Genomic DNA, 27121 nt, shown 5'->3' on the forward strand with positions numbered 1-27121 from the left:
ATATATATATCCATAATATTTAATGAATGAATATTAAATGTGTCAAAGCGGGTTCCGCCGCGCTGAAGAAAAGAGCGCAACTCTGGCCTTGCCTTCTTTCCCTCCGTGAGGTAAACGGGGCGGCGCTGTGAGGCGCGCGGCCTCCTTCGCTTTCCCCTCGGCCTCCCTCCTCGCTCGGCGGAGGAAACTCCTCCCTCGTTGCGCCGCTTCCTTCCCTCCGGCTTCTCCCGGCCTCCGCCTCTCTCTCGCCCGGGCCATTTCCACAGATGAGGACGAGTCACCTGGCCGAAAAGAAGGCGGCGGCGACCGGGCTGAGGTAACCGGGCTGAGGTAAGCGCCGGGTTCCCGGGCCGGCTTGGCTCTCTCCGCCTGCTCGCCCTATCTTGCCTCGCAGTTTTGCGGCCATGGCTTCCGCCTCGCCGCCTCGCGGTCCCCGCAGCCGAGGAACGCCGCCCTCTTCCCCGGCCGGGGAGACCCGGCTCAGGCGGGCGGGCGGGCGGGTGGGAGCCCTCGCCTGACAAGGCCTCGTTCTTCGGGGTCCAGGCCCGAAGGTCGCCCGCGGGCTTCGCTTCTCCTCCTCCTCGGGAGGTTTCGGTTCCGCCGCGCCTCCTCCTCCGCCGACCTGTTTTGCGCCGGCTTTCAGGATCGCTCTGCGCCCTTTTTTGGTGCGCGTGGAGGCGGAGGAGGCCCGTTTCTCCGTTCCCAGCAAGGCCTCCTCGCCTTGTGGAAGGAGCAATCGGGGGTCTCTTGGCGAGGGAATGTGGCTTTAAACCTTTTATATATATGTCTTTTGGCCTTTTGGCCTTTTCTCACATTTGCTTTCCCTCTCCGTAGATCAGTGATGGCGCCACCTGTTTTTTGGGACTACAACTCCCATTATCCCTGACCACTGGTCCTGTTAGCAAGGGATGATGGGAGTTGTAGTCCCAAAACAGCTGGAAGGCCGAGTTTGCCTATGCCTGGTCCAGATCATGCCTGGTCCTCTATGGCAGGCATCCCCAAACTTGGCCCTCCAGATGTTTTGGGACTACAATTCCCGTCATCCCTGACCACGGGTCCTGTTAGCAAGGGATGATGGGAGTTGTAGTCCCAAAAACAGCTGGCAGGCCAAGTTTGGCCATCACTGCTGTAGATGCATTGGGTGGGTGTGGTGAGTCATGTTTCATTCTCCTCCTTGCACAAACCAAACTAGATGACTAGCTGAGCAACTGCGGGGGAAAAGGTTTGTAGGGTGAGCCATGAGAAACTCTTTAAAAAAAAAAAAAACCCAACCTGGTCCAGGTTATCAAGTTATCAAGGCAGTTTTATCTGTTTCCGCCCTGTTCCCATCCTAGGGGTTGGTAAAAAACCTAGGGCTTAAAAACAACACAAATTGCATTGCATGGGGTTGGACTAAATCATAATAATTATTATAATTATTTATTATTTATACCCTGCCCATCTGGCTGGGTTTCTCCAGCCACTCTGGGCAGCTTCCAATGGAATATTAAAATAAATAACCTATTAAACATTAAAAGCTTCCCTAAACAGGGCTGCCTTCAGATGTCTTCTAAAAATCTGGTAGTTGTTTTTCTCTTTGACATCTGGTGGGAGGGAGTTCCACAGGGCGGGCGCCACCACCGAGAAGGCCCTCTGCCTGGTTCCCTGTAACTTGGCTTCTCGCAGCAAGGGAACCGCCAGAAGGCCCTCGGCACTGGACCTCACTGGGTCCCTTTCAGCTCCACAGTTCTATGATTAATCCAAGAAACACATGGGTACATTACTCCATTTTTATTCTTTTTAACTTTTATATAAACTTACAAAGTTATGCAAATAAGCTGGTGGATCCTGCTCAGCCACCCAGCGAAAAATCCTTTATTGCTTGCGTGGTGGTTCATTTGCTGCTAACTGGATAAGACCTGTGGTATCAGAGAGCTTGCTGTTTTATTTTATTGTTAACAGTCTGGCCTGTACCAGTGTCCTTAGGGCTGGTTTGCAGCAAGGAATGAAAATTTTTGGGAAATTTGAAATTAAATAACAATAAAAGAGCACCGAAACAAAATTGCATGGAGTAAAAGTAAAGCTATTATTTATTTCAGTACAGCAAAGGGATAGAACTGGCAGAAGCTGATATTTTTAGCCAATTGCATTACAAGCTGGAGCTGTTAAATTTCTACCTATGCATGGGCGTAGCCAGGATTTTCGTCAGGGGGCAGGCCTTTTGTTGGGGGGGGGGAAACCTCAGTTTGCTATGTATTTTTATTGACTGACTGGGGGGCAGTTGCCCCCCCCCCCCGCTACACCCATGTACCTATGCACATTATTGACCGTTCATCTGGAAAATATTCAAGCTTGCCCTCTTGATGAAACCTTGAGGAAGAGAGTTCTGTCTAGATCTAGACACATTTGGTACTGCAGATATCAGGACACATTTTCTGCTGATTCCCTGAGATGGTAGTGAATATGACGCTTTGAAGAGTGTAATTGAGTACAAGAGAGGTCTGCCTCTTAAAGTTGTGTAGTGCCAAAGCCACTTTCCAAAGGGTTCAAGGTCAGTCCCATGGTTTCCAAACAATTAAAACGTGTGTTTGAAACTGATGCCCCATGAAGTTTCTGTGCAGTTACCAAGGGTGTCATCGTGTAGTGTTTGTCCAATAGTAGTAGTAGTAATATGATGATGATGATGATGATGATGATGATGATAATAATAGTAATAAATTTATACCCCACCCATTTGGCTGGGTTTCCCCAGCCACTCTGGGCGGCTTCCAACGGATTAAAAACAGAATAAAGCATCAAACATTAAAAACTTCCCTAAACAGGGCTGCCTTCAGATGTCTTCTAAAAGTCAGGTAGTTGTTTATTTTCTTGACATCTGATGGGAGGGCATTCCACAGGGCAAGCGCCACCACCGAGAAGGCCCTCTGCCTGGTTCCCTCCAACCTCACTTCTCGCAGGGAGGGAACTGCCATAAGGCCCTTGGAGCTGGACCTCAGTGTCCGGGCAGAATGATGGGGGTGGAGACGCTCTTTCAGGTAAACGGGCTTTAAAGGTCAGCACCAACACTTTGAATTGTGCTTGGAAACGTACTGGGAACCTAACTCTGAGTGCAGCTTAGTAAGCCTTCACTGGGTTCCAGAGGTTATAGTAGGGATGTGCAGTTTAAGGCCAGCAGGCCAGATGTGGCCCTTCTGGCCTCTCCATCTGGCCCTTGGGACTCTTCCCCAGGCCACACGCACACCAGCCCTGTTCCCCCACCATCCTCAGTGCTTTGCCTGACTGGGCTGTGCCTTGGGACTGTGATAGGGCTCTTGTTTGTCTGGGCAGAGGCTGGGGAGGCATGTGCCTGAGTGCAGAAGCCCCTGGCTTTCGTGCGGCTAGAATGTTGCCTGCTGCGTGAAAGTTTGCATCCTGCCACGTCCCTCTGGCCTTGGCCACAGCTGGTGTATAGCCCTTGGATGGGTCGAAAAGGGTTCTGAACCCTTTTCAGGCAGAAGTACTGCTGGTAGGCTCCTTGTCAGTGGCTGTCTACTGAAATTCCCAAAATGGGGAGCGGGAGGCACTGAAATTTTCCAGGATCTACTGGATCTCAAGCCAGCTCCACTCCTGTGCAGTCCTCCCGACCATTAGGCCGGCTAATGTGCTCAGTGCTCAGCCAGGAATTGGATTGCTCTGCTAAGGTTTTAAAAGACCTAGATCAATACTAAATATTGTTGTACCATTGTACATACTTAAGCCATCAGTGATTTTAATATCAAATTGTGCATTGTTTTGAGGTTAAAGGAAGAACTTTTAGACACCTTTTGTGTGTGGCACACAATCTATTATGGTTTCTTGTTGAAGAACAGGGTGCCCGTATACTTCCATCGCATAAAATTGATTTTTTTTTAATGCAGAAAACACGTATCTGGTGTTTGCTTTTTGGCTCAAGTGACAGAATAAATATAGGTTATTAAATCTGTAAGTATTAGTGAGGCCAGGATAGTAATACAAATCTTGGAAGGGACATGAAGTAACTTTATAAAGGCAAATATGAATGTAAATTGAGTTCAGGACGCTGACATTCTCCCTGCAACTCTTTATGAAGTGGTGTGCTCCTTGTAGAGAGAAACATGTTGTGGCTTGGCTGGTTTGTAGGTCTGATTTCTCAATGGGGAACTCTTAATTTGTAATCTTGGGTCTTACAATAAGTATTTTATGAAAGTATATTTCCTTCTTGAGAAACTTGTTCACAGAAGTTCACAAACCTTACAAATGTATTGTAAAGTATTTGTCAATCTGTGGGAGCTGATGTCCTATGCACTGTAGATGAGGAAAATGTGAAGAGTAGGAAAAAGTTCATAATGTATTTCTGTGTAGGCAGGCACCTCCTTTACTGTAGGAAATTCTTGTAATGGATGTTATGTGGACACTCTGTTTAATAAGTGTATTTTAGAAAGCAGTAGTTTGATCGTCTTCTAAAAATTCGTAACTGGATGGCTTTGAAGTGAACCAATCAGCTGGTAAATAAAGCAGTGTCTTTTAATTTTAACCAATATAAGAACTTTTGATAGTTACTGGTATAAATAAAGGGTTGTGGATTTTTTTCATCTTGTGAGCAACCTTTTGGGAGCTGCATGCAGGGCCAGAGATGAAAGTAGGCAGAGAAACAGATACGACTCTTTGTACATCAGGCTATATCCCTATTCCCAACCATACATCAACATTTCTCAATCCTCTGCCCAAGCAAGCAAGAGGCATTCTCTCAGTTCAAGGACACATTTCAGAGGAAAAAGCATTCAATGGGTAAAGGGGTGTGGCCTCAGAAAAGGCCTGGGGGCCTTACAGTTGGGCCATATTAAGGTAAAGGGACCCCTGACCATTCGGTCCAGTCATGACCGACTCTGGGGTTGCGGCGCTCATCTCGCTTTATTGGCCGAGGGAGCCGGCGTACAGCTTCCGGGTCATGTGGCCAGCAGGACTAAGTCGCTTCTGGCCAACCAGAGCAGCACACGGAAACGCCGTTTACCTTCCCGCCGGAGCAGTACCTATTTATCTACTTTCACTTTTGACGTACTTTCAAACTGCTAGGTTGGCAGGAGCAAGGACCGAGCAACGGGAGCTCACCCCATCGCGGGGATTCGAACTGCCGACCTTCTGATTGGCAAGTCCTAGGCTCTGTGGTTTAACCCACAGCGCCACCCGCATCCCACATTGGGCTATATTACCCTGGTATAAATGCTCTTTAGAAGAGGGGATTCATTCCCATTCTTTCTTGTAATAGACCTATAACGCTTAAAGTGGTTATTCAAGTCAGGGATGGGAATTCTGTGACTTACGGATCTCCTTAAGCCCACCAGCCTCTCCATTTTTGCCCAGCAGGCCATTTTGGCCAGGCCATGTTCACTTGCTGTGCAGGTACAGGTAGCGCTTGGATGAAAGGCGCTTGCACAGTGCTTCCCAAGAACCCAACAATTGGCACTTCAGAAGCGCTTTGCAAGCACACTTAAGAAGCACTAAGTGCAGGGCTCGCAAAAGCAATCAGCTGATTGTTAGGTGGTTTGGAAGCTTCCAGTTCTTAAAGCAGCTTTTAAAATGGAACATTTTTTTCCTTTCCAAAGGAAGCAGTTTGTAGTCAAAAGTGCTTCCCCCAGTTCTTTGAATGCACTCTGCTTTCTCAGCAGAGAGAAAGAGTATTTCCCCTCAGCAGAGGCTTCAAAAAGTCTCCCTCTGACTGATGATCAGCACCCAGTAGGCAAAGTTGGGCTGTGGTGAAGATAAGGTTCTGGCCCGTTGACCAGATCTGGTTCCCCATCCCAGGTCAAAGTGGGCAGAATTATTTGGAGGACATCTGTTTGGTACTCAGGATATCAGATAACTAATGAATGAAATGCTCTGTCCATTTGTTCCTTCTTAATTAATGTTGGTAACAATGAGGATATCTGGAATAGGATATAATTTAATTTTCTTGATTCCTTTTCTTTCAAATTTGAACTCTGCCTTGCAATTTCTTTATAAATCATATTGTGTATGCAGCTTTCATGAATTAGCCTGATAAGAGATGTTTGCTTACTGGCTTCGATTAGTATACATGCATAAAGCTGTATTCAGTTTCCTTGTTTATCTGAAACACAAACTGAAACTTGCCTAACACTTTCAGGTGCTTCTTAAACAAAGCTGGGGATTTCCCTCATTGGTAATAACTACAAACATAAATTAAAGCTAATCATACTGACTTTCCGGTACACTACTGTGTAGTTAGGACTCTGCCTGGGCTCTCTTATCTACCATCTTGTAGAAAGAGGGCTGCTTCATCTACTGTGTATTTTGGACAATGGATGCCTTTTGAGGTATCATTGGCAGACTCTGCATGAAGATTCCTGAGATGGGGTTGAGGTTGGGTTACCAATGCCCATTTTGAGTTAAGATGGCAGGCCTAATTGCCACTTTGGTGTAACCTTACCTTCATAGGTTTGGCAGCCTCTTCAGATATTATCACCAAAGTTGGCATGAGGGTTCCTGAGATGAAGGTGGCAACATTTGTTGACATTTGGACAAAGCACCATTTTGAATCAAGATGGCAAACCAGAAACCTGACTTTGATGTGACGTTACCCAGGTCCAACCTGAAAAATTATACTGTCCATTTAAAAATCACAGTACAGTGGTACCTCGGGTTACATACGCTTCAGGTTACAGACTCCGCTAACCCAGAAATAGTGCTTCAGGTTAAGAACTTTGCTTCAGGATGAGAACAGAAATCGTGCTCTGGCGGCGCGGCAGCAGCAGGAGGCCCCCTTAGTTAAAGTGGTGCTTCAGGTTAAGAACAGTTTCAGGTTAAGTACGGACCTCCGGAATGAGTTAAGTACTTAACCCGAGGTACCACTGTATGTATTTGGTTTCTAAAAAATTTTGGGCAGTGCTGGGCCTCCTGTAACAGGAGGTTATTCTTGAGACCTTTCAACATTTCATAGTGGTAGATTAAGATTGCTTCTGTACACAAGGGGTTTTGCAGTCCACTAGTGTGGTCTGATGGACAGTGGTGGGCCAATGCAATCTAGTCTCAAATACAAGAGTGGGTGGCGCTGTGGTCTAAACCACTGAGCCTCTTGGGTTTGCCGATCGGAAGGTTGGCAGATTGAATCCACTCGACAGGGGTAAGCTCCCATTTCTCTGTCCCAGCTCCTGCCAACCTAGCAGTTTGAAAGCATACCAGTGCGAGTAGATAAATAGTTACCACTGTGGCAGGAACGAAAATGGTGTTTCCGTGCGTTCTGGCACTCATCACAGTGTCCCATTACACCAGAAGTGGTTTAGTCCTGCTGGACACATGACCCAGACCAGCTTCTGCGGACAAACACCGCCTCCCTTGGCCTGAAGCGGGATGAGCACCGCCCCCCATGTCGCCTTTGACTGGAGTTAACTGGACAAACCAGAGATCCTTTACCGTTACCTTTTTTACCTAAGTCTCAAAGACGCCACAAGGAGTAAGAAACTGAAAGCTGCTGTCTCCATATGACAAGAGAAGGGAGGCAGGTTACTTGCTGCCAGTGTTCGAAATCAGCAGGCGTGAAAATCATTTTGCACCTGGATTTCGACCATTTGCAGCCAAGTGAACATTCCTGGGCACCAGAATGGTGCCTGACATCTCCACCATCTTGAGGTGCATGCCTGGGGATCGTTGGATCTGGACTCTTTTCATACACTAGTACCCCATCCTGTAGAATTCGATCAGTTAAATTTTATCTGCCCAATCGGAATGAATTTCTGGAACCGGTTTGCTTTTTCTGTGCAGCCTAAGCAAGAGTAGTCACCGCTAGGAAAAAGAGCTTGGGGTAGGCCAGGTTTGTGGACTGTCCGTGGATCAAGAGACTTCTCAAGGTTGTCATCTGAACTGAGAATCAATCACAGTCCAAAATTTGAAAAAGAAGACTTTAGTCCTGCCCAAAAATGGCAACTAGATACTCCGTTTTGGCGACTGTAACCTTGGTTTAGGGAGCCATTTGACGCCTAGCTTATATATCTGAGTTTGTAACACTGCTTGCTGCATGGTAAGGGATGCGAAAAAGACACCTGTACAGTCATACCTCGGGTTACAGACGCTTCAGGTTGCGCCTTTCCGGGTTGCACACAGCACCGACCCCGGAAGTACCGGAATGGGTTACTTCCAGGTTTTGGCGCATGCACCGAAGCACTAAATCGCGCTTTTCGCATGCGCCGAAATACTGTATATGCAGTATTTTGTGTTTATAACACACACACACAACAGCTGATACATTTAAAACAAAACTCAAGTAACAGAAGAACATATTTGGCTAATATTGCACATTGGAGTCTAAATGTTTTTATGGTAGTTTTTCTGAACTGAAGACATTACCTTAAAATTAAAATTAAATTAAAATTAATTAATTTTATAATGAATGATTTTAGAGTGTTGTTTGTGCTGTACTTTTGTACTGTTTTACTGTTGTTAGCCGCCCTGAGCCCGGCTTCGGCTGGGGAGGGCAGGATATAAATAAAATTTATTATTATTATTATTATTAGAAAGTTTTGCCGACTTTGAGCAAGATTGAGCACACAAAACTTAATGCACCTGATGAAATGAGCGTTGCCCCTCAAATCAGGGTGTATTGACAGGAAAAGTCTGTGTGTGTGGTAGTGGGATTCTCCAGCTTTTTCAAAATACTGAATAAAATTAATCATGAAGACAAAATCCCCACCATTTCAAGTAAAGCTAGAACTCTTTGTTCAGGAAACTCCCACAAAGAAAAACATTTGTGTGCAGTACTAGAAGCTGAAGCGTCAGTGGTGGTTTTACAAAGCAATTGTTGCTGTCTGATTTTTCTCTTTAATCATTAACCTTCTTGTGCTAGAAAGTAATTGCTGCTATTGATTGGCAATTCTCAGGTTCAGAAATATCAATACTGTTGTCTCAGGTAGGTGTTTGGAAAGGTTTTATTGTTTACAGAAGGCAGTCCTGATATTTTTTCCTTTTTTTTATTTTATGCCCTCCAGTCGACTTCTGTTGCTTTCCTGTTGGTATATCACCTTCTGTTGAGTACGTGAAGCTGTCTAGTTTTGTTGCAGATAATCCCTCTTATACGCAAGGTGGTAACGGGATGGAGGAGCTGCTGACAGGAGGCTACATAATGGGCAGCTGATCCTATAATCACTACAATTTAGTATTCTTGTTATTATATTATTTATTACATTTCCATACTGTCCTTCATTCAGAGGATCATAGGGTGGTTTACAATATAAAAACACAAAAATGCATACCATAGTAATAAACAAACAGTAACCCCACACATAGTTTATAAAGCCATAGATTGTTTCAGTAGCCAAAAGCCTGAGAGAAGAAGGCATGTAAAGGTGTGTAATGAAGGTGCCAAGCAAGCCTCCATGGGCAGAGCATTGCACAAGCAGGGAGCCACCACAGAAAAGGCCTCTTCTCGTGTTGCCACTCTTTGGACATCTCATTGAGGAGGGACGTGAAGAAGGGTCTCAGATGATGATTATGGGGCCAGTTCATAAGGTATACAAAGTAGTATGCAAAGTAATTCTCTTTTCTCTCACCACTTTTTCTCACTAAAATTTAGTTCTGTATTGGTAAATGACATCGGGGAAAACTTTTTAAAACAGGTGTTTTGTTCTACTTTATCTCAAATGAATTGGTTTTTTGGGGTGTGTGTGACATATTCTTGAGCTTTGTCAGGGTACAAGGAACCTCATGAAGGTGACTCAGAGCCTCTAATGAGCCTTCATTCTGGTGCATGAACTTAGCTTGCCAGTTTTTCCTGATCTCATGTTCCAGCACAGGGTCACCCAGAGCTGCTGGGCTGCCTGTAGGGAGTCTCATACCTTGCATGTTCTTCACACAGATATATGATCTCAGCTTCTGTAAAATGTTGCCAAGCTTTCTGTTTCTCGTGATCTAGCAAGGGTCCAGGCAGGCAAAAACTTGTCTGAGCTTAAAGCAGAAATTTGGGCCTGCTTAAAACATGGGCTATGGACGTGGGTGGCGCTGTGGTCTAAACCACTGAGCCTTGGGCTTGCCGATCAGAAGGTTGGCGGTTCGAATCCCCAAGACGGGGTGAGCTCCCGTTGCTGAGTCCCTGCTCCTGCCAACCTAGAAGTTTGAAAGCACGTCAAAATGCAAGTAGATAAAGAGGTACTGCTCCGGTGGGAAGGTAAACAGCGTTTCCATGCACTGCTCTGGTTTTGCCAGAAGCGGCTTAGTCATGCTAGCCACATGACCCAGAAAAACTGTCTGCGGGCAAACGCAGGCTCCCTCGGCCAGTAAAGCGAGATGAGGGCCGCAACCCCAGAGTCGTTCGCGACTGGACTGAACTGTCAGGAGTCCTTTACCTTTACCTTTTTAAAACATGGGCCAGGGTTTTCTTGACTACCGTTTGCTTCCTTTCTACCCCACAGCTTCTAGGGTTGTCCTCTTTACCGTGTATACAAATCCCCCCCCCCATGCCCCAAGTAACAGTTTAGTGTTTAGTATGACAGCGGGTGGCGCTGTGGGTAAAAGCCTCAGCGCCTAGGGCTTGCCGATCGAAAGGTCGGCGGTTCGAATCCCCGCGGTGGGGTGCGCTCCCGTTGTTCGGTCCTAGCGCCTGCCAACCTAGCAGTTCGAAAGCACTCTCGGGGGCAAGTAGATAAATAGGGACCGCTTACTAGCGGGAAGGTAAACGGCGTTTCCGTGTGCGGCTCTGTCTCACCAGAGCAGCGATGTCACGCTGGCCACGTGACCCGGAAGTGTCTTCGGACAGCGCTGGCCCCCGGCCTCTTTGAGTGAGATGGGCGCACAACCCTAGAGTCTGTCAAGACTGGCCCGTACGGGCAGGGTTACCTTTACCTTTACCTTTATGACAGCACCTGCACTTTGGAACTCTCTGCCTCCTGAGATCAAGCAGGTCCCTTCACTGTAGTCTTGCAGGGGCCCAAATTTTCTGAGCTGGCACCCACCCCTCTTCCATAACCTAGGATGTGGAAATGCCTGCGCTCGAATGCACAAATGTCACCTAGCTAGCCCACTGGTAACTGCTTGCTAGCCCAGTCTTGGGACTCCAGCTGCTTGTTGCACTAAATGCTGTCCTTCAACAAGCCAAACTAATTGCTCTTGGTTTGACATCTTCGCTTGTGCCTAGCCATGCCTTTGACCTCCCGTGTAACTGCAGATCCTTGCAACCTGTGACTTGCCTTATGTACCGTTCACATTTGAAAAGAAAAGACTTCTGCAAAAGCAGAGCCGTGAGTTCCAGTTCCTCATCAGACAGGGAGAGCCAGGACGGTAGATACTGACAGGTGGTCTGGACTCTTAAAGAGAGGGGGAGGCAGATTGAAAAGATGTTCTTGGTGTGGTTGTGAAAGCAACTGGGAAGATGGCACTTGTAGGAAGTACCAGTTTTAGCAATCTTGAAAATATAGAAGTAGAATCAGAACTTAAGCGGAGCTCTGCTGGATCCGGCCAGTGGCCATCCCCGTTCTCACAGTGGCCAGTGAGATGCCTCTTCTGGGAAACGGGCAAGCGGGATCTGAGCACACTCTCCACTTGTGATTCCCAGTAATTGGCATTCAGGATCATTCCTCTCTCCGAACCTGGAGGCAGAGCATAGGCATCATGGCTAGTAACCATTGATTGCCTTATCTTCTGTGAATTTCTCTGATCCTCTTTCAAAGCCATCCAAGCTGGCCACCTTTGCCTTCTGTGGCATTGAGTTCCATTGCTTAACTATGCACTGTCTGAAGAATTATTTTACCTGTCCTGAATCCTGACCCTGACGCTATAACTTTACTCGTAAGAGGAGTTTCTCCATCCCCTTGGATCACTTTGGTTCTCCCTTTTGTGAACCTTTTCCAACTCTTCAATACAGTCATGCCTCATGTTACGTTTGCTTGAGGTTGAGCGTTTTCAGGTTGCGGCGACCCAGAAGTAACGGAATGGGTTACTTCCGGGTTTCGCCGCTCACTCATGCGCAGATGCGCAAAATGACGTCACACGCAGAAGCGGCGAATTGTGACACATGTAGACGCGGGTTGCGTTCTGTTCAGGTTGGGAACGGGCCTCCGGAACGGATCCCGTTCGCAACCAGAGGTACCACTTTATCATTTTTGAGATGAGGCAACCAGAATTGTACAAAGTGTTCCAAATGCAGTCACGCCACAGATTAGTACAGCAGCATTGTGATAATGGTGGCACAGGGATTGCGATTGCTTAGGCAGTATGTGGTATTTGAAACAACTAATTAATTATTTTCTCTCTCTCTCTGTTTCTTGCCCGCAGAGCACTCTTTGGTCCCCTACGTGTTACTATGAGTCTGCTACACAGTAACAACAGCAGCTTTGAAGCCAGTGGTCAGGATAGCGACTGCTGTGCAGCTATGGCCAGCTGTTCCATTGCTGGAGCCAAAGAAAAAAGCATCAACACCAGTGTTAGCAATGGCACTGGCGGGACACTTTCAAACTCTTTCATGGAAGAAATCCAGGGCTATGATGTGGAGTTTGACCCTCCGCTGGAAAGCAAATATGAATGCCCAATCTGTCTGATGGCTCTCCGGGAGGCAGTGCAGACACCATGCGGACACCGTTTCTGCAAAGCTTGCATTGTCAAATCCCTAAGGTAAAGGAGCAGTAGACTTCTGGCAGTAGTTGAAGTCATTGTCTGTAACGAAGGGCAAATCATCGCGCTCACCGTTGCGCATGTTTCTGAGACACTGGGTTAGTGATTACGTTTCCATGTCAGCACTGAGTTTGCAAGTAAACTTGAGTTTGTAGCCCATCTCCAAAGCGTTGGTTGAAGTTTTTCTCATGTATGCCTAAAGTGTCAGATGGAGTGCAGTTTTAAGCAAGAGGAAGCTCCCAATTACACTTGGGATGTCAAAAGAAAAGAAGTGGGAAGTCTAGGTACAGATGGACCAGGTTGCAAGCTGGCTAGAAAGATAACGTGCCTTTCACTGATGCCTCATAAATCTGGTGTCGCAAATTTCCTGTGAAAAACCTCTTAAAATTTATGTATTTTTAAAAAGCTATGAGTAGCAGAGAAGAGGGAAAAGGTGGTTTGGGGTGAGAGGGCTGCCTTATTATTGGAAGATCCAGCATTTCCCTTGACTAGTAACCCAAATGGCCAGTTTACCACCCTTGATGTTTTCCATCTTGCGAATGGGGTGTTGGGATATCCTATCTCAGCTACAGATGCCTTCAATGGGTTGAACCCAGGAAAATGTGAGCAGAACTCTGTCTGAACAATGGGAGCTTTCTGGCTTCTCCCCCCCTCCCCCACAAAAAAAGCTGTTCTTGAGTCCACTGGAATGGTGTGGGGTGAGCCGGGGGGGGGGGCGGTATGCAGCAGGAGCCAAGCCAGAACTGGAGAATATGATGACTGCAAGAATAATTTTATTTGTTTTTTTATTTTATTTCCAGATTTGTAAATTACTCTACATTCAGAGAATTCACCAGCAGTGTACAGGAAAAAAATGCTTTTATGTTGCTTTCCGCTGCCCTTGTGTTTTGCAAGTACGCAGTATATAAATACATTTATTAACAAATAAATAAAAATATATAAAGTAACATGGCACATAAAATGTTACAAAACTGGCAAGAATAACTAAAACACAGAATTTGCATTAATAGATATACAGTAAACCCGCAAATTATGGGTTCTGTGGATCACTCTTAAAGCCAAAATAATGTATAGTTAAAACACATTGGTTGCAATAGTGGGTAGGATTGCCAAAAAAAATTCCCCTGTAAAGCTGATTGAGCACGAGTTAAATGTGTGTAACTTGCAAGCTTACTGTAGGTTGGATATTCTGTTTACCTCTCTATGATGTATATTATTGCTCTTTTTAATAGAGATGCTGGTCATAAATGTCCAATCGACAATGAAATTTTACTCGAAACTCAACTCTTTCCTGACAACTTTGCCAAACGGGAAATCCTGTCGCTGACGGTGAAGTGTCCCAACAAGGGCTGTCATCAGAAGATGGAACTCAGGCATTTAGAGGTGGGCTTTCAGGGTTTCTTTTTGCAGAATTGCCGCCCAGTCCTGAGCAGGGTCAGCATACCGTAAGACTTTTTGGAATAGCTCAAAGGACACCTTGTCCCCATTCCCTCACTTAGGATGGTAGTAGTTATGGTAGGGACGCGGGTGGCGCTGTGGGTTAAAGCCTCAGCACCTAGGACTTGCCGACCGAAAGGTCGGCGGTTCGAATCCCCGCGGCGGGGTGCGCTCCCGTCGTTCGGTCCCAGCGCCTGCCAACCTAACAGTTCGAAAGCACCCCCGGTGCAAGTAGATAAATAGGGACCGCTTACTAGCGGGAAGGTAAACGGCGTTTCCATGTGCTGCGCTGGCTCGCCAGAGCAGCGATGTCATGCTGGCCACGTGACCCGGAAGTGTCTCCGGACAGCGCTGGCCCCCGGCCTCTTGAGTGAGATAGGCGCACAACCCTAGAGTCTGTCAAGACTGGCCTGTACGGGCAGGGGTACCTTTACCTTTACCTTTAGTTATGGTTGCTACACCTGCGGCCCAGTGAAGTTGTGACATCCAGGTGACTTCAGGAAGGTCCGTTGATCAAATTTTCCCCTCCAGTAACATCAGATTAAAGAAGTGAAGAGGGTTTGGGACATGCTTTAGCTGTTATTGCAGAAGCACCTGTCAGTGCTGTACTGTAGCATGTTTGATTGGTGTTAAGCATATTGTTGATTTTGCAAAGTCTGTTTCTCTTAAAATATAATAAACAGATCTGTGCCCTATTGCAAAAGTGCCACATTTTCTAAAGTACTTCAATTGAGGAAGCTGTGAAATCTGTGCGGATCATGGTTGCATGAATATTGAGAAGTTATGTATACCTGTACTTTCATGTAAGAAATCTGAATTTTTGAGGCAGCCCTTGAATTAGAAGCAGTTATGGACTGAACTTGGAAATCCAGAAATTGAAGGGGGGAACCCACTTTCCTCCATATAAACAATATAATTAATAATTTCTCTTCCCTGGCAGTAAAACACAACAATAATAAATTAAACAACTAACAATTTGCTGCCCTTTCATGACCCTAAAATGGATTGTTGAGGCAGCTACCTCAGTCTGCCTAGCCTCATACAACTTTGCAAAACAGAAAATCTAGAAAAGTTACTAGCTTGACAGCCCACTTATCCTGTGCAAAGTTCTTTGTAGCTTTCATGAAAAACCAGGTTGGAGGGACCTTTTCTCTTCGGCTCTTAAGAGCTTTCCAGTCTGCTCACCCAGAATTGCTGGATCTCACCAATTGGCTATTTACAAGTCTTAGCTGAATTCAACTTGAACATACTTTTTTATTTTATTTTTTTGCACCCCAAACCATGTGAGTAATTGATGTGAAGACACTTGCCTCAGATTGGCTACCACGATCTTCAGTCTATATTTTAAGTCTGCTTCGGAATCATTTTGTGTAAGTTTATAGGCTAAATTGCTATTTGATCTCATTTTCTTCCACAGGACCATGAGCTGCATTGTGGCTTTGCTCCAGAGAAATGTCCCCAGTGCCATGCCATTTTCCAAAAGAATCAAATACAGGATCATATAAAGCAAGAATGTCCACGACGACAAACCTCCTGTCCAAACTGTGCCGTGTGGATGCCTTATGAAGAAAAAGAGGTAAGTTTCAAAGTATGCAGCTTAATCAGAACAGTTGTTGCCTTATGAGGAACGGCTAAGGGAGCTGGGCATGTTTAGCTTGGAGAAGAGGAGGTTAAGGGGTGATATGATAGTCATGTTCAAATATATAAAAGGATGTCACATAGAGGAGGGAGAAAGGTTGTTTTCTGCTGCTCCAGAGAAGCGGACACAGAGCAATGGATCCAAACTACAAGAAAGAAGATTCCACCGAAACATTAAGAAGAACTTCCTGTCAGTAAGAGCTGTTCAACAGTGGAATTTGCTGCCAAGGAGTGTGGTGGAGTCTCCTTCTTTGGAGGTCTTTAAGCAGAGGCTTGACAACCATATGTCAGGAGTGCTCTGATGGTGTTTCCTGCTTGGCAGGGGGTTGGACTCGATGGCCCTTGTGGTCTCTTCCAACTCTATGATCCTATGATTCTATGATTTAAATGAAGCATATTTAACAAACGTTTGCTAAAATTAGAAATATTTTTTTCTTCCTGTCTTGTCTGATAAGAGCGTCAGTATTTTACAGTTGTGAGAACACCCTTCTATATGATATTCACAAAGATTTCACCAAGTGATTTTCTTTTTACTTATTTCCCCCCACCCCTCACAAGCAGCTGGATTTTTATTTTTTTATATAAATCTTGGGTTTTTAAAAATTTGCCTTAAAATAAATAAATCCACACGTCCCAGTTCCATCTCTCAAGCAGTTTATCCTGTTGGTTTGAAACTGAACCTGGACTTCTGGCATTTTGAACTTACTTTTTTGCCATGTGTTTTCTCCCAAGATTCCCAGCTGATCAAGTCTGCTGATCAAGTCTGGCCCCAGAAAAAATTAACCAAAGTGTGAAAAAGCTCCCCATTGCTTTCCTTTTGTTAGAAAAGTATGTTTTCTAAGGTTGTTTTTTTTGTTTTGTTTTGTCTTTTTAATCTTCCTTTTGTGCTTTACACATAATATCCTCCATAGATTAGCCAGAGTACAGTGGTACCCCGCAGGACGAATGCCTCGCAAGATGAAAAACTCACTAGACGAAAGAGTTTTCCGTTTTTTGAGTCGTTCCACAAGACGAATTTCCCTATGGGCTTGCTTCGCAAGACGAAACGTCTTGCAAGTTCTTGCGAGTTTTTTTCCTTTTTCTTAAAGCCGCTAAGCCGTTAATAGCCGCTAAGCCGCTAATAGCTGCTAAGCCGCTAATAGCCGTGCTTCGCAAGACAAAAGAACCGCAAGACGAAGAGACTCGCGGAACGGATTAATTTCGTCTTGCGAGGCACCACTGTACATGTGAAGTCCTTCCTTGTTGGATTATGCTACTGTTTTTATAGGCTAAAGACACTCATGAGGCCGTAAGGCTATGTAGCAAAAGAGATTTCTGGACCACTACTTAGTGACAACAAGAAAGCACAGATTTCAAAACACCAAGGACCTGCTGGTCTTAATATCATTTAACCACGTTCTACAAAGGTCTGCTGACTAGATATGTATGCACCTCCTGAATAAATATATTAGTGCTCTTTCAAGGAAATGAACTCAAAGTTGCTCACTGATACTTATTGTTTTCTCTAATGCAAAGATGGGATTTGAGAGAGAGGAGTCACAGTGTTAGTGATCTATTAGTCCCCTTTCGGTGCAATTAATTATTGTTTACTTTCTGGTTTTGGTGAAATGAAGGTTCATGACCAGATGTGCCTTTTAGCAAATGTCTGCTGTGAATACTGCAATACAGTGCTAATCAGAGAACAGGTAAGAAGCTCCCTTTCTTGTTTGATAGCAAGGTAGTATTGTTGTGGTTTGACTTGTGTCAATATTTTAATTTCTTTATTTTAATAGTTTGCCATTTATGCGCCCCTCGTAACATAGAAATACGGACAGGGAGATAATAATTTTAAAATAATATGGAGAACTGAATGTAGGAATGCCAAATAGCAAGAAAAGTTTGTTGCATTTACCATCAACTTACAGAAACAAATTGTTGTTGTTGTTTAGTCGTTTAGTCGTGTCCAACTCTTCGTGACTCCCATGGACCAGAGCACGCCTTACAAAAACAAATAGACTAATTTTATTTATTTTTATTTTTTATTTTAAAAATTTCTATACTGCCCTTCATCCAAATACCACAAGACAATTTACAATATAAAAGCAAAAATATAAATAGCATAATAACAAACAAACACAGTAACTCCTCCTCCCAGTTTAAAAGGCCATAGATTGTTTACTGTATTTTTCGCTCTATAAGACGCACCAGACCATAGGGCGCACCTAGTTTTTGGAGGAGGAAAACACGGAAAAAAATATTCTGAATCCCAGAAGCCAGAACAGCAAGAGGAATCTGGCTTCTGGGATAGCCTCTTGCTGTCCTGGCTTATGGGATAGCCCCGTGCAGCCTCTCCCAGGCAGCGGGATGAAGGCTCCCCCTGCCCGGAAGAGGCTGCGTGGGGCTAATCCAGAAGCTAGGACAGCAAGTGGGATCGCTGCACACTGATCCCTGTTGCTCTCCTGGCTTCAGCAATAGCTGCGCAGCCTGTATTCGATCCATAAGACGCACACACATTCCCCTTTTTAGGAGGGGAAAAATGCATCTTACAGAGCGAAAAATATGGTATTTAGCCAAAGGCCAGGAAGAATATTTTTGTCTCATGCCTAAAGATAAGTTACTAAAGATATATAAGTTACTGAAGATACATAAGTTACATAAAGGTATGTAGCAAAGGTGCCAGGGAAGCCTGCCTTGGGAGAGCATTCCACAAGCGAGGAGCCACTGCGGAAAAGGCCCATTCTCATGCTGCTGCCCTCTGAACCTGTCGCAGGAGACACATGAAGAGGGGCTTCAGATGATGATTGCAGGGTTTGGGTTGGTTTATATGGGAAAGGTGGTCTTTGAGGTATTGTGACCCTGAGCCATTTAAGGCTTTATAGGTGAATTGGGCCTGGAAATTGATTGGCAGCCAGTGCAGTCAAGCCAGAAATGGTGTTATATGCTCAAACCGTCTTACCCTGGTGAACAACCTGCCCACTGAATTCTGCACCAACTGAAGTTTAATAATATTTTTTTAATTATTTATACCATGCCAGTCTGGCTGGGTTTCTCCAGCCACACTGGGGAACGGTCTTCTGAGTTTCTGCTTTCTTCAGACGCAGCCCCATTTTTTAAAAAAATAATAATTTAATTTTGATGCTCTTGTAGGATTATAACAGTCCAAATCTGTGTATGTCAGCTCCGGAGTAAGTCTCATTGATTTCAGTGGGGGCTTGCTCCCAAATAAGCGGGTGTAAGATTTGCAGGCTTAAATTACCTTTTGCATTGTATTGCTTTGTCAATTGCCTTAGAAATTTCAGTTGAAGATCATCTTGGGAATCTTAAGTAAATAAAATAACCTATGGCATATGCTATAGATTTTTCTCAGCATAAAGCTTTGTGGGCCAAAATGTAAATGTGCAATTACACACTGTTGGTGGTGGTGATGTTGTGGAGAAGATCCCATATTAGTCGCACTCTGGGTGTTGAAATCAATGGTCTTCAGTGGGTCTGCTCTGAGCATGACTTAGTTGTATATCGCCCTATATACTCTACATGTAGGCCACTGATTACAGTTTCTTATACAGTCGTGCCCTGCAAGACGAATGCCTTGCAAGACGGAAAACCCGCTAGACGAAAGGGTTTTCCATTTTTCAATGCGCTTCGCAGGACGAATTTCCCTATGGGCTTACTTCGCAAGACGAAAATGTCTTGCGAGTCTTGAGATTTTTTTTCGCTCCCCACCCCCTTTTTCTAAGCCGCTAAACCGCTAATAGCCTTTTAGCAGCTAATCCGCTAATCCGCTAAGCCTTTAATAGCCGCTAAACCGCTAATAGCACTAATCCGCTAATAGGGTTGCTTCGCAATAAGAAAAAACCGCTAGACGAAGAGACTCGCAGGCACCACTGTAATTGTTGATTTCTGCACCTTACAAACTCAAAATTATAGTGTCATCTCTCCATCCGTCTTTAGCTTCCTAATCACTACGATAACGATTGCCCAACTGCTCCAGTACCGTGTACATACAGCCCCTTTGGATGTCCAGAAAAAGTAAGCCAACGCTTCTATTTGCTTCTTATTTGGTTGAATTTTGTGTTGCTACTTTATTGCCCCCAAAGCCTCTTTTCCCCCTTGGTGTCCCAGAGACCTCTGGGCAATGAAATGGGCTGGATTATGAGTAAAGCACAAGTGGCAAAAGACATGTTGCAAATCCAGCCAAGCACAAGGGACAACACGTAATCCTGCCTCCTGCAATGGTGATGAGGGCAGGGAAGATATCATTCACCATAATATCTTTCTGAACAAGTTCTGTGAGATTCGCATTCGGGGCACCGTTCTGCATTGGTTGTGGTCCTATTTCTCGGTTTAGTTTCCAATAGTCATACTGGGTGATTATTTTGTGGTCCTTTGGGTGTGCCACAGGGTACCATCCTGTCCTCAATGCTATTTAGTATCTATATTGAAGGGACGTGGGTGGCGCTGTGGGTAAAAGCCTCAGTGCCTAGGATTGCCGATCGAAAGGTTGGTGGTTTGAATCCCCGCGGTGGGGTGCGCTCGCGTTGCTCGGTCCCAGCGCCTGCCAACCTAGCAGTTCGAAAGCACCCCCGGGTGCAAGTAGATAAATAGGGACCACTTACTGGCGGGAAGGTAAACGGCGTTTCCGTGTGCTGCGCTGGCTTGCCAGATGCAGCTTTGTCACGCTGGCCACATGACCCGGAAGTGTCTCCGGACAGTGCTGGCCCCCGGCCTCTTAAGTGAGATGGGCGCACAACCCTAGAGTCGGACACAACTGGCCCGTATGGGCAGGGGTACCTTTACCTTTATTGAAGCTGTTGAGAGTGGTCATTGGGATATTGCAGGTGATGGAGGTGTCATTCATGTGCTCATGATACCTACCTCTGTTTCTCTGTAACATCTAAATCTGAACACGTGGGCCCTGTTGAAAAGGGTATGGAAGGCTACATATTCCCCATCTCTGGAAAATGCCAACATGGTAGCTTTTCTGCATGGTGTTCATCTTCCCCTGAGGACATATAAAATTAAGCTTTACAATACGAGGACCTTCCAAATGTGCTTTGAAATAAGGTGATCTGTCTGAACTTGGAAGCAGGTAGCACATGGTATAATCCTGATCTCACCATTCATTTAGATCAGCAGTGACACGGGTTTGTGCAGAAAATCTGTATTGAGATTTTTTTTCTCCAAAGCCTTAAATTGCTTTCCAATAAAGGCATCTGAACAGTGCAGTAGTAACACTTGCAATCTGTTCTGTTTTTCAAATAATAATATTTCTCTTTGTTCAGTTTTTCAATTCCTGTTTCAGACAATCACTGGAAGATTAAGCAAGTTCTGCTTTTAAACACAGTGGTTTTTTCCTTGCCCATTAAGGCTCAGTGCTTGACTTTAGTCAAAGGAAATGCTTATGGAACTATGTGCCTTGATTTAATTACAGATGCAGAGAAATGAGTTGGCACGGCATATGCAGGAGTTCACCCCAGTCCATATGAGAATGATGGCTCAGACTCTCCTGAATATCACTAATTTCCATGGCGCTATCCCATATGACCCATCGCCTTCCTGTGAATGTAGCCCAGAGGTCCACAACTTCAAGGAGACGATTCAGCAACTGGAAGGCCGCTTGGTAAGGCAAGATCACCAGATCCGAGAACTCATAGCAAAGATGGAGACACAAAACAACCAGATGAGAGATCTCAAGCGCACTATCCGAAATCTGGAGGAAAAAGTCGCAGAAGTGGAATCACAGCAGTGTAATGGCATTTTCCTGTGGAAGATTGAGAATTTCGGCGTTTACTTGAGAGCGCAGGAGGAAGATAGGCCTGTCGTAATCCACAGCCCAGGCTTCTACACAGGGAAACCCGGCTACAAACTCTGCTTGCGGCTGCATATCCAGTCCCCGAATGCCCAGCGCTGTGCCAACTATATTTCCCTTTTTGTTCATACAATGCAAGGGCAATATGACAGCCACCTGCCTTGGCCCTTCCAAGGCACCATACGGCTTTCTATCCTGGATCAGTCAGAAGGATCGTCAAGGCACAACCATGAGGAAGTGATGGATACCAAGCCTGAACTGCTGGCTTTCCAGCGCCCCATGGTCGACCGCAACCCAAAAGGCTTTGGCTATGTGACGTTTATGCAGTTGCAGGCGCTAAAACAAAAAACATATATAAAGGACGATAGTATCCTAGTGCGCTGTGAGGTCATAACACGCTTAGACTTAAACAGTCTCCGAAGGGAGGGTTTTCAGCCTCGTAGTACTGACGGGGCGGCATAGGCCACCATGCTTCAGGCTTGAGCTTTTGCTGGTCAACTGTGATAAGGGCTGCAGATGAATAAAGAGATTCGTCAGAATGGCAGATCCTTGAAGCAGAACCAAAACTGCCATTCTGAGATGCTTTTCAGAGCATGGAAAGTGTTTCCTCTTTGAGTTATTTGTATTCAAAGTGGTAAAGACAACGTCCTGGTGGTCTAAATAAGTAAGCTAAATAACTATGCTATGACGGGTATGTTACCAAAAGTTAATAAAAACTATGCAGTACCATTTTTAGGATAGCAGAGGCTTGGTCAGATTCTGTTTTTTATTTGATGGTTGCATTACCTTGGTGTATACATCTCAAAGGAGCTGAATTATTTGACTGCTTAACCTGGTAGCTTGCTGGGTACTTTTAGCCAAGACTAGATTTTGAACCAGGACAAACCAACTAAATAAGCCTTGGGAGTATCATAGTAGAAAGCAAGCACACCTGTAACTTCATTGATACGCTGTCAATAAGCCTAGGCAGGAATGTTGGTTCCTGTCTCTGTTTGCCATGCACATTTTTGCAAACCTCAGTGAGCTTGAGCTGTAAATTGGTTGTCTTCACTTTATCACTTCCCTTCCCATGGAATTTTGTATTGAGAATCCATTCTCAATAGCTGCTAGTATGGTGGAATGTGTAGAAGTTTTTGATCTATCAAAAAGCTCAGTGTGGCGCTGCCCTAGAGAAGCTTAATGATTTCAGTCTGGTTAACTCACTGATGAGATCTCCAGGCATCTTTGTCTTCAGCCTTTTGCCTTCCCATTGTGTCTTCTTTTTGTCATATCTCTGATCCAGCTGCATTTTTGCCCTTGTGGTGGTGACAGAAAATTCTATAAGTGTGCAAACATGTCTTGTTTTGTACTTGAAAATGTCTTCTTTGGCGCTCACTTGTAGACAAGTAAGATTGTCTCCCATGAACATGGTCTTAACAGTGAATCCATAAGTGACTGTGGAGGCCAATTCTGGATCCACACGTCCTTCCACAGTGGGGACATTGGTTTCCAGGTGGGAGTTGATCATGGTGAGGGTTTGCCAAATGTGCCTTCCTCTTACCTCGTTTCTCCTTTTCGCTCCGAGTTCACGCTTCTTCAAAGTCCACGACACCTTTGGTAAAGGCTGTTCTCCACAACTACAAATCGGCTGATCAGATTAGGGTCAAGAGTGTTGTATCTGAGCCTAAAATTGAAGAGTGTTAGGGAAGTTTCCTGGCCATAGTTCTGACCTGTGCATAGTAATCAAAATAGAATGGGGCTACAATCTCCTTGTCGATGTTATTTGACCAGTATATCCTGTGAAAGTTGTCTTCTGTAAGAAGCCTGTGAACAAAATTCATTGGTGCTGATAGAAAAGGTTGTGGGTGATTGTAGCACTCTCAACAATAGCTATGTGACATTAACAGAGAGATGTCTAGAAATGTGCTATTCTGGTCACAAATGAGGGATTCATTGTAAAGGCATCCTTGGTATTGCTCACTCAAGAATTCAAAGCCCTCTACCAATGTGTATATAGCCATACTATGATAAGAACCTGCTGGTTCAGGCCAGTGGCCCATGTAGTCCAACATCCTGTACTCACAGTGGCCAAACCGATGCCTGTAGGAAACACGCAAGCAGGATTCAGACAGAAGTGCATTCTCTTCCTGTGATTTCCAGGAACTGATATCCAGCAGCATTGCTGCCTCCAACTGTGGTGTCAGAGCATAGCCATTGTGGCTAGTAGCCGTTGATTGCCCTTTCAAAACCACCCTAGTTGGTGGCCATCACTGTGACAGCTTTGTCTTTCATTGGCTCTCAGCCCTATAAGATGTGCATCCTGGATGAGTGAAATGGGCTTTTTAACAGCAAAGAGGATTTACTGTCAATAGGAAGGCACTGGCAAATTTTGAGGATGTGTGTGAGAGAGAGACAGAGAGCACAGTTCTAAAAATACATGGTGGCACTAGGACTCCTTTGGGATCGATATAAACATGATGTCATGAAAGGAAGCATTTTAAAGCTTCCTTTGTGTAAATTGAGGTAAACAGTTAAGATTGGCCCATTGGCTGGCATACCAGATCCCCTTCGTCGTCTACTTTCTGCTTAACTTATTTATTGTAGAAGAGATGCATCTTTGGAAACAGGGACCTATGGAACCTTTTCGGAAAAAATAAAATTTTGCCTATACTGAAGATTCAAAGAGCCATATGAGCAAAAACATAAGTGCCAGTTTATAAACTAGATATTGCTATGTACCGCCTCTTTGTCTTGTGAAAAGGAAGTGTAGATTTCCAGATTTTCAGTATTTAAATGTTGCATTAGTTTGTGTTCTCTGCTTACAGCCAGAGTTCATGTTGGTTGTAGAGGTTTTTTTGTAAATAAATAACTACCCCTATAGCTGTATACCCTAGATCCTGGGAATATAGGAACAAGCCCCTTTGAACTCAGTGGGACTTAATGCCTTCCTTTTATTTCATGTTTATTTTGATTGTTAAGTCAGGGAGCAGGACTCTGTTGTCTGTTCAGTGTTTTATATGTGCATAGCTCTGGAGTTCCTTTTTAGAATTCATTTGACGCCCATCAAAGAAAATGAAGTATTGTGAAGACTGCTGGTTGTGCACAGTGACATCTATATGCTTCTGTAGTAGTTTCCTTGCTGTGGCAGGAAAAACCTCTTTGTGAGGACATGAGACACTTTCTTTACCCTAGAAGGCAAATGCAGAGCTCTGCTTGCGAGTGCCAAGCTAGATCGATGGCCTTGGTGCTTCTCCAACACTGTGACAGCTCCTCTCTTTGCAAAAGATACTTGTCCCACATCATAATATAAGTAGATATATTTGAAAAGGGTATGATGCCTTTGAGAACTGAAACATATTCAATTCAGTCACTTTAGTATGCTTGCTTTCTTCTTTGGCGATCCCTCGTAGCCGAGTAAGATAGTCTTCCATGAACACGGTCTTAACAATGAGTCCGTAAGTGACTGTGGAGGCCAATTCTGGATCCACACCTCCTTCCACAGTGGAGACATAGGTTTCCGGGCGGGAGTTGATCCCGGTGAGGGTTTGCCAAACATGCCTTCCTCTTAGCACATTTCTCCCTTTCGTCCTGAGTTCGAGCACATGTGATGGCTACTTCCTACATTTTTGGTGGGGTGCAAGAGCTTAAGGATTTGGAAAGAGGCCTTATATACTACCGAGGGTTTGGGTTTTGTTTTACCTGATGAGATATTGGAACAACCAGTTGGGGACAGGCACACATTCCATGAAACACTGCCAGGTGGACCCTTTTCCATTGAGAGATGGTTTCTCTTTGCCGTAACTGGCCTAACACTGATATAGCACAACAGATCTGTGTTACGGGTGATAAGGATGCACTAAAATATTATCAAATAGTGTCGATTCTACTAGTTTCTCAGAAGAATATTTAATCTATTTTGTAACTCATGCAGAAGCCTGTATATAGTATTGATAAAATAATAAAGGCACTATACTGTTCACTTTGCATTGTACTAGGCTATTGTTTGCCATAATCATACCAAGACACGGACCTGACAGAAATATCGCTGTGCTTCAAGAACCTGTATTTTGGCCTTATTTAGTAGCCCGCCGATCTCAACAGGGAAGGAAAGTGTTTGTTTAGTGATAGCTAATAGGAGGGACGCGGGTGGTGCTGTGGGTTAAGCCACAGAGCCTAGGACTTGCCGATCAGATCGGCGGTTCAAATCCCCGCAACGGGGTGAGCTCCCGTTGCTCGGTCCCTGCTCCTGCCAACCTAGCAGTTCGAAAGCACGTCAAAGTGCAAGTAGATAAATAGGTACCGCTCCGGCGGGAAGGTAAACGGCATTTCCGTTCGCCAGAAGCGGCTTAGCCATGCTGGCCACATGACCCGGAAGCTGTACGCTGGCTCCCTCAGCCAATAAAGCGAGATGAGCGCCGCAACCCCAGAGTCGGTCACAACTGGACCTAATGGTTAGGGTTCCCTTTACCTTTAATAGCAGGCAACTTGTGTCATTCTAGTGCAGACAGCTCTGGTCTGATGCCCTGCAGATCTACAACTCCCGTGGTCAGGGATGGTAAGAGATACAACTAAAAACATTTGGAGGCGGACCACATTTGCGGAAGGCTCTTGCAGAGGTTGGATGGCCATCTGTCATGGATGCTTTAGTTGAGATTCCTGCATTGTGGCGACCTCTTCAAACTATAATCCTTTTAGTTTGGCTTTTTACAACAATAAAGAATCATGTTTAATGAGCTAAAAAAAATTTCAGTATACCTGTGGAAATGTTTATTATAATGGGTGTGATGTTAATGTCATTCCCTGGATAGTTCTCCTATGGCAGTTTTTAAAGGATTGACATCTTTTTGACTTCCTCATTTGCATCCCGCTTTGAACACACAGTGGAATCCTGGTTTCTTCCAGTAAGGTACATGGTGGGTACAAGAAGCTACACTTCAGTGTCTTGTCACTTAAAACCAAAATGCAATACAACCAATTTGTATTAGTAGAGTGGCTAACACAGAGATGTGAAACTGAAAATTTAAGTTGGACACAAAGTGCAATCTATGCGTGATTATTTTGTGATAAAACCGTGGCCAATAAACCATGTAACTGTGCAGAGAAATAGACTTAAAACACCTGTTTCTGTTTAAGTCCATGATGTGCAGTGTAAGATTAGAGAACAGTGTGAAATTAATTATCTGGGCTTAGACGGCTTATATTCCATGCTGTGGGGTGGGCGGGATAAGAATCTGAGTTTGCTTTTGCCAACAGCATATGAATCTCTCTGGCTTTAGCAGTTAAATTAGTTCACTCCTTAATTCATGAAAACTCCTTGTATCATAAGTGATATGAGTCAGAGCCTGGTAGGCAAAGACCCAGCAGGTGTATTTGAGTATTACATTAAAAGCTGGGAAAATAAACAGCCTTGCAAATTAAATCCACAAACCTGTTAGTTCATGCGCCTTTCTGTACCTGCAGTCAAGAGTGGCAAATCAACTTTTCTCATTCCTCAGTCTCCCTTTGAGGCATGCACCTGCACTTTCAAATCTTAGGATGACTTGAATTTTAGCTCCCTGGCAAGAGCTGGAGAATGTTCCTAAGCTGCTCTGTGCAGGCCCCCGTCCATGCACAAACAGCAGCACAAATATACTAGCCCACATGTTCCCACACAGTGATGTTAGGTCATAGATGGCATATTTATGGCCCAAAAGG

General features: G+C 44.8%; 1 protein-coding gene and 2 long non-coding RNA genes across 3 annotated transcripts in view; 2 read left to right on the top strand and 1 right to left on the bottom strand.

Annotated features, from left to right (window-relative positions):
* Nucleotides 1-25406, top strand: TRAF6 (TNF receptor associated factor 6). Its single transcript, XM_083449058.1, has 7 exons — nucleotides 1-330; nucleotides 12250-12585; nucleotides 13818-13968; nucleotides 15440-15598; nucleotides 17274-17345; nucleotides 19591-19668; nucleotides 21071-25406. Exons 2-7 carry the CDS (start codon nucleotides 12278-12280, stop codon nucleotides 21908-21910), a joined length of 1608 nt encoding a protein of 535 aa, XP_083305184.1. The 5' UTR covers nucleotides 1-330; nucleotides 12250-12277; the 3' UTR covers nucleotides 21911-25406.
* The window catches only part of LOC310681406, a 157289-nt gene that overhangs the window by 98070 nt on the left and 32098 nt on the right, over nucleotides 1-27121 (top strand). The gene's annotated exons all lie outside the window — the stretch shown is intronic.
* LOC310681409 overlaps nucleotides 16042-27121 on the bottom strand; it is a 217738-nt gene continuing 206658 nt past the window's right edge. Inside the window, exon 2 of the long non-coding RNA XR_014513257.1 lies at nucleotides 16042-16365. This is a non-coding gene — a long non-coding RNA (uncharacterized lncRNA). The remainder of the gene's footprint in view (nucleotides 16366-27121) is intronic.

This window comes from Podarcis tiliguerta (genome assembly GCF_965153285.1).
Source record: "Podarcis tiliguerta genome assembly, chromosome: 7".
Classification (NCBI taxonomy): Eukaryota; Metazoa; Chordata; class Lepidosauria; order Squamata; family Lacertidae; genus Podarcis; species Podarcis tiliguerta.

Coding starts and splice junctions, on each gene's coding strand:
- TRAF6 (XM_083449058.1), top strand. CDS start 12,278: ATGAGTCTGCTACACAGTAACAACAGCAGCTTTGAAGCCAGTGGTCAG. Junction 17,346..19,590: donor CAGTGCTAATCAGAGAACAG/GTAAGAAGCTCC, acceptor ATCCGTCTTTAG/CTTCCTAATCACTACGATAA. Junction 19,669..21,070: donor CCTTTGGATGTCCAGAAAAA/GTAAGCCAACGC, acceptor ATTTAATTACAG/ATGCAGAGAAATGAGTTGGC.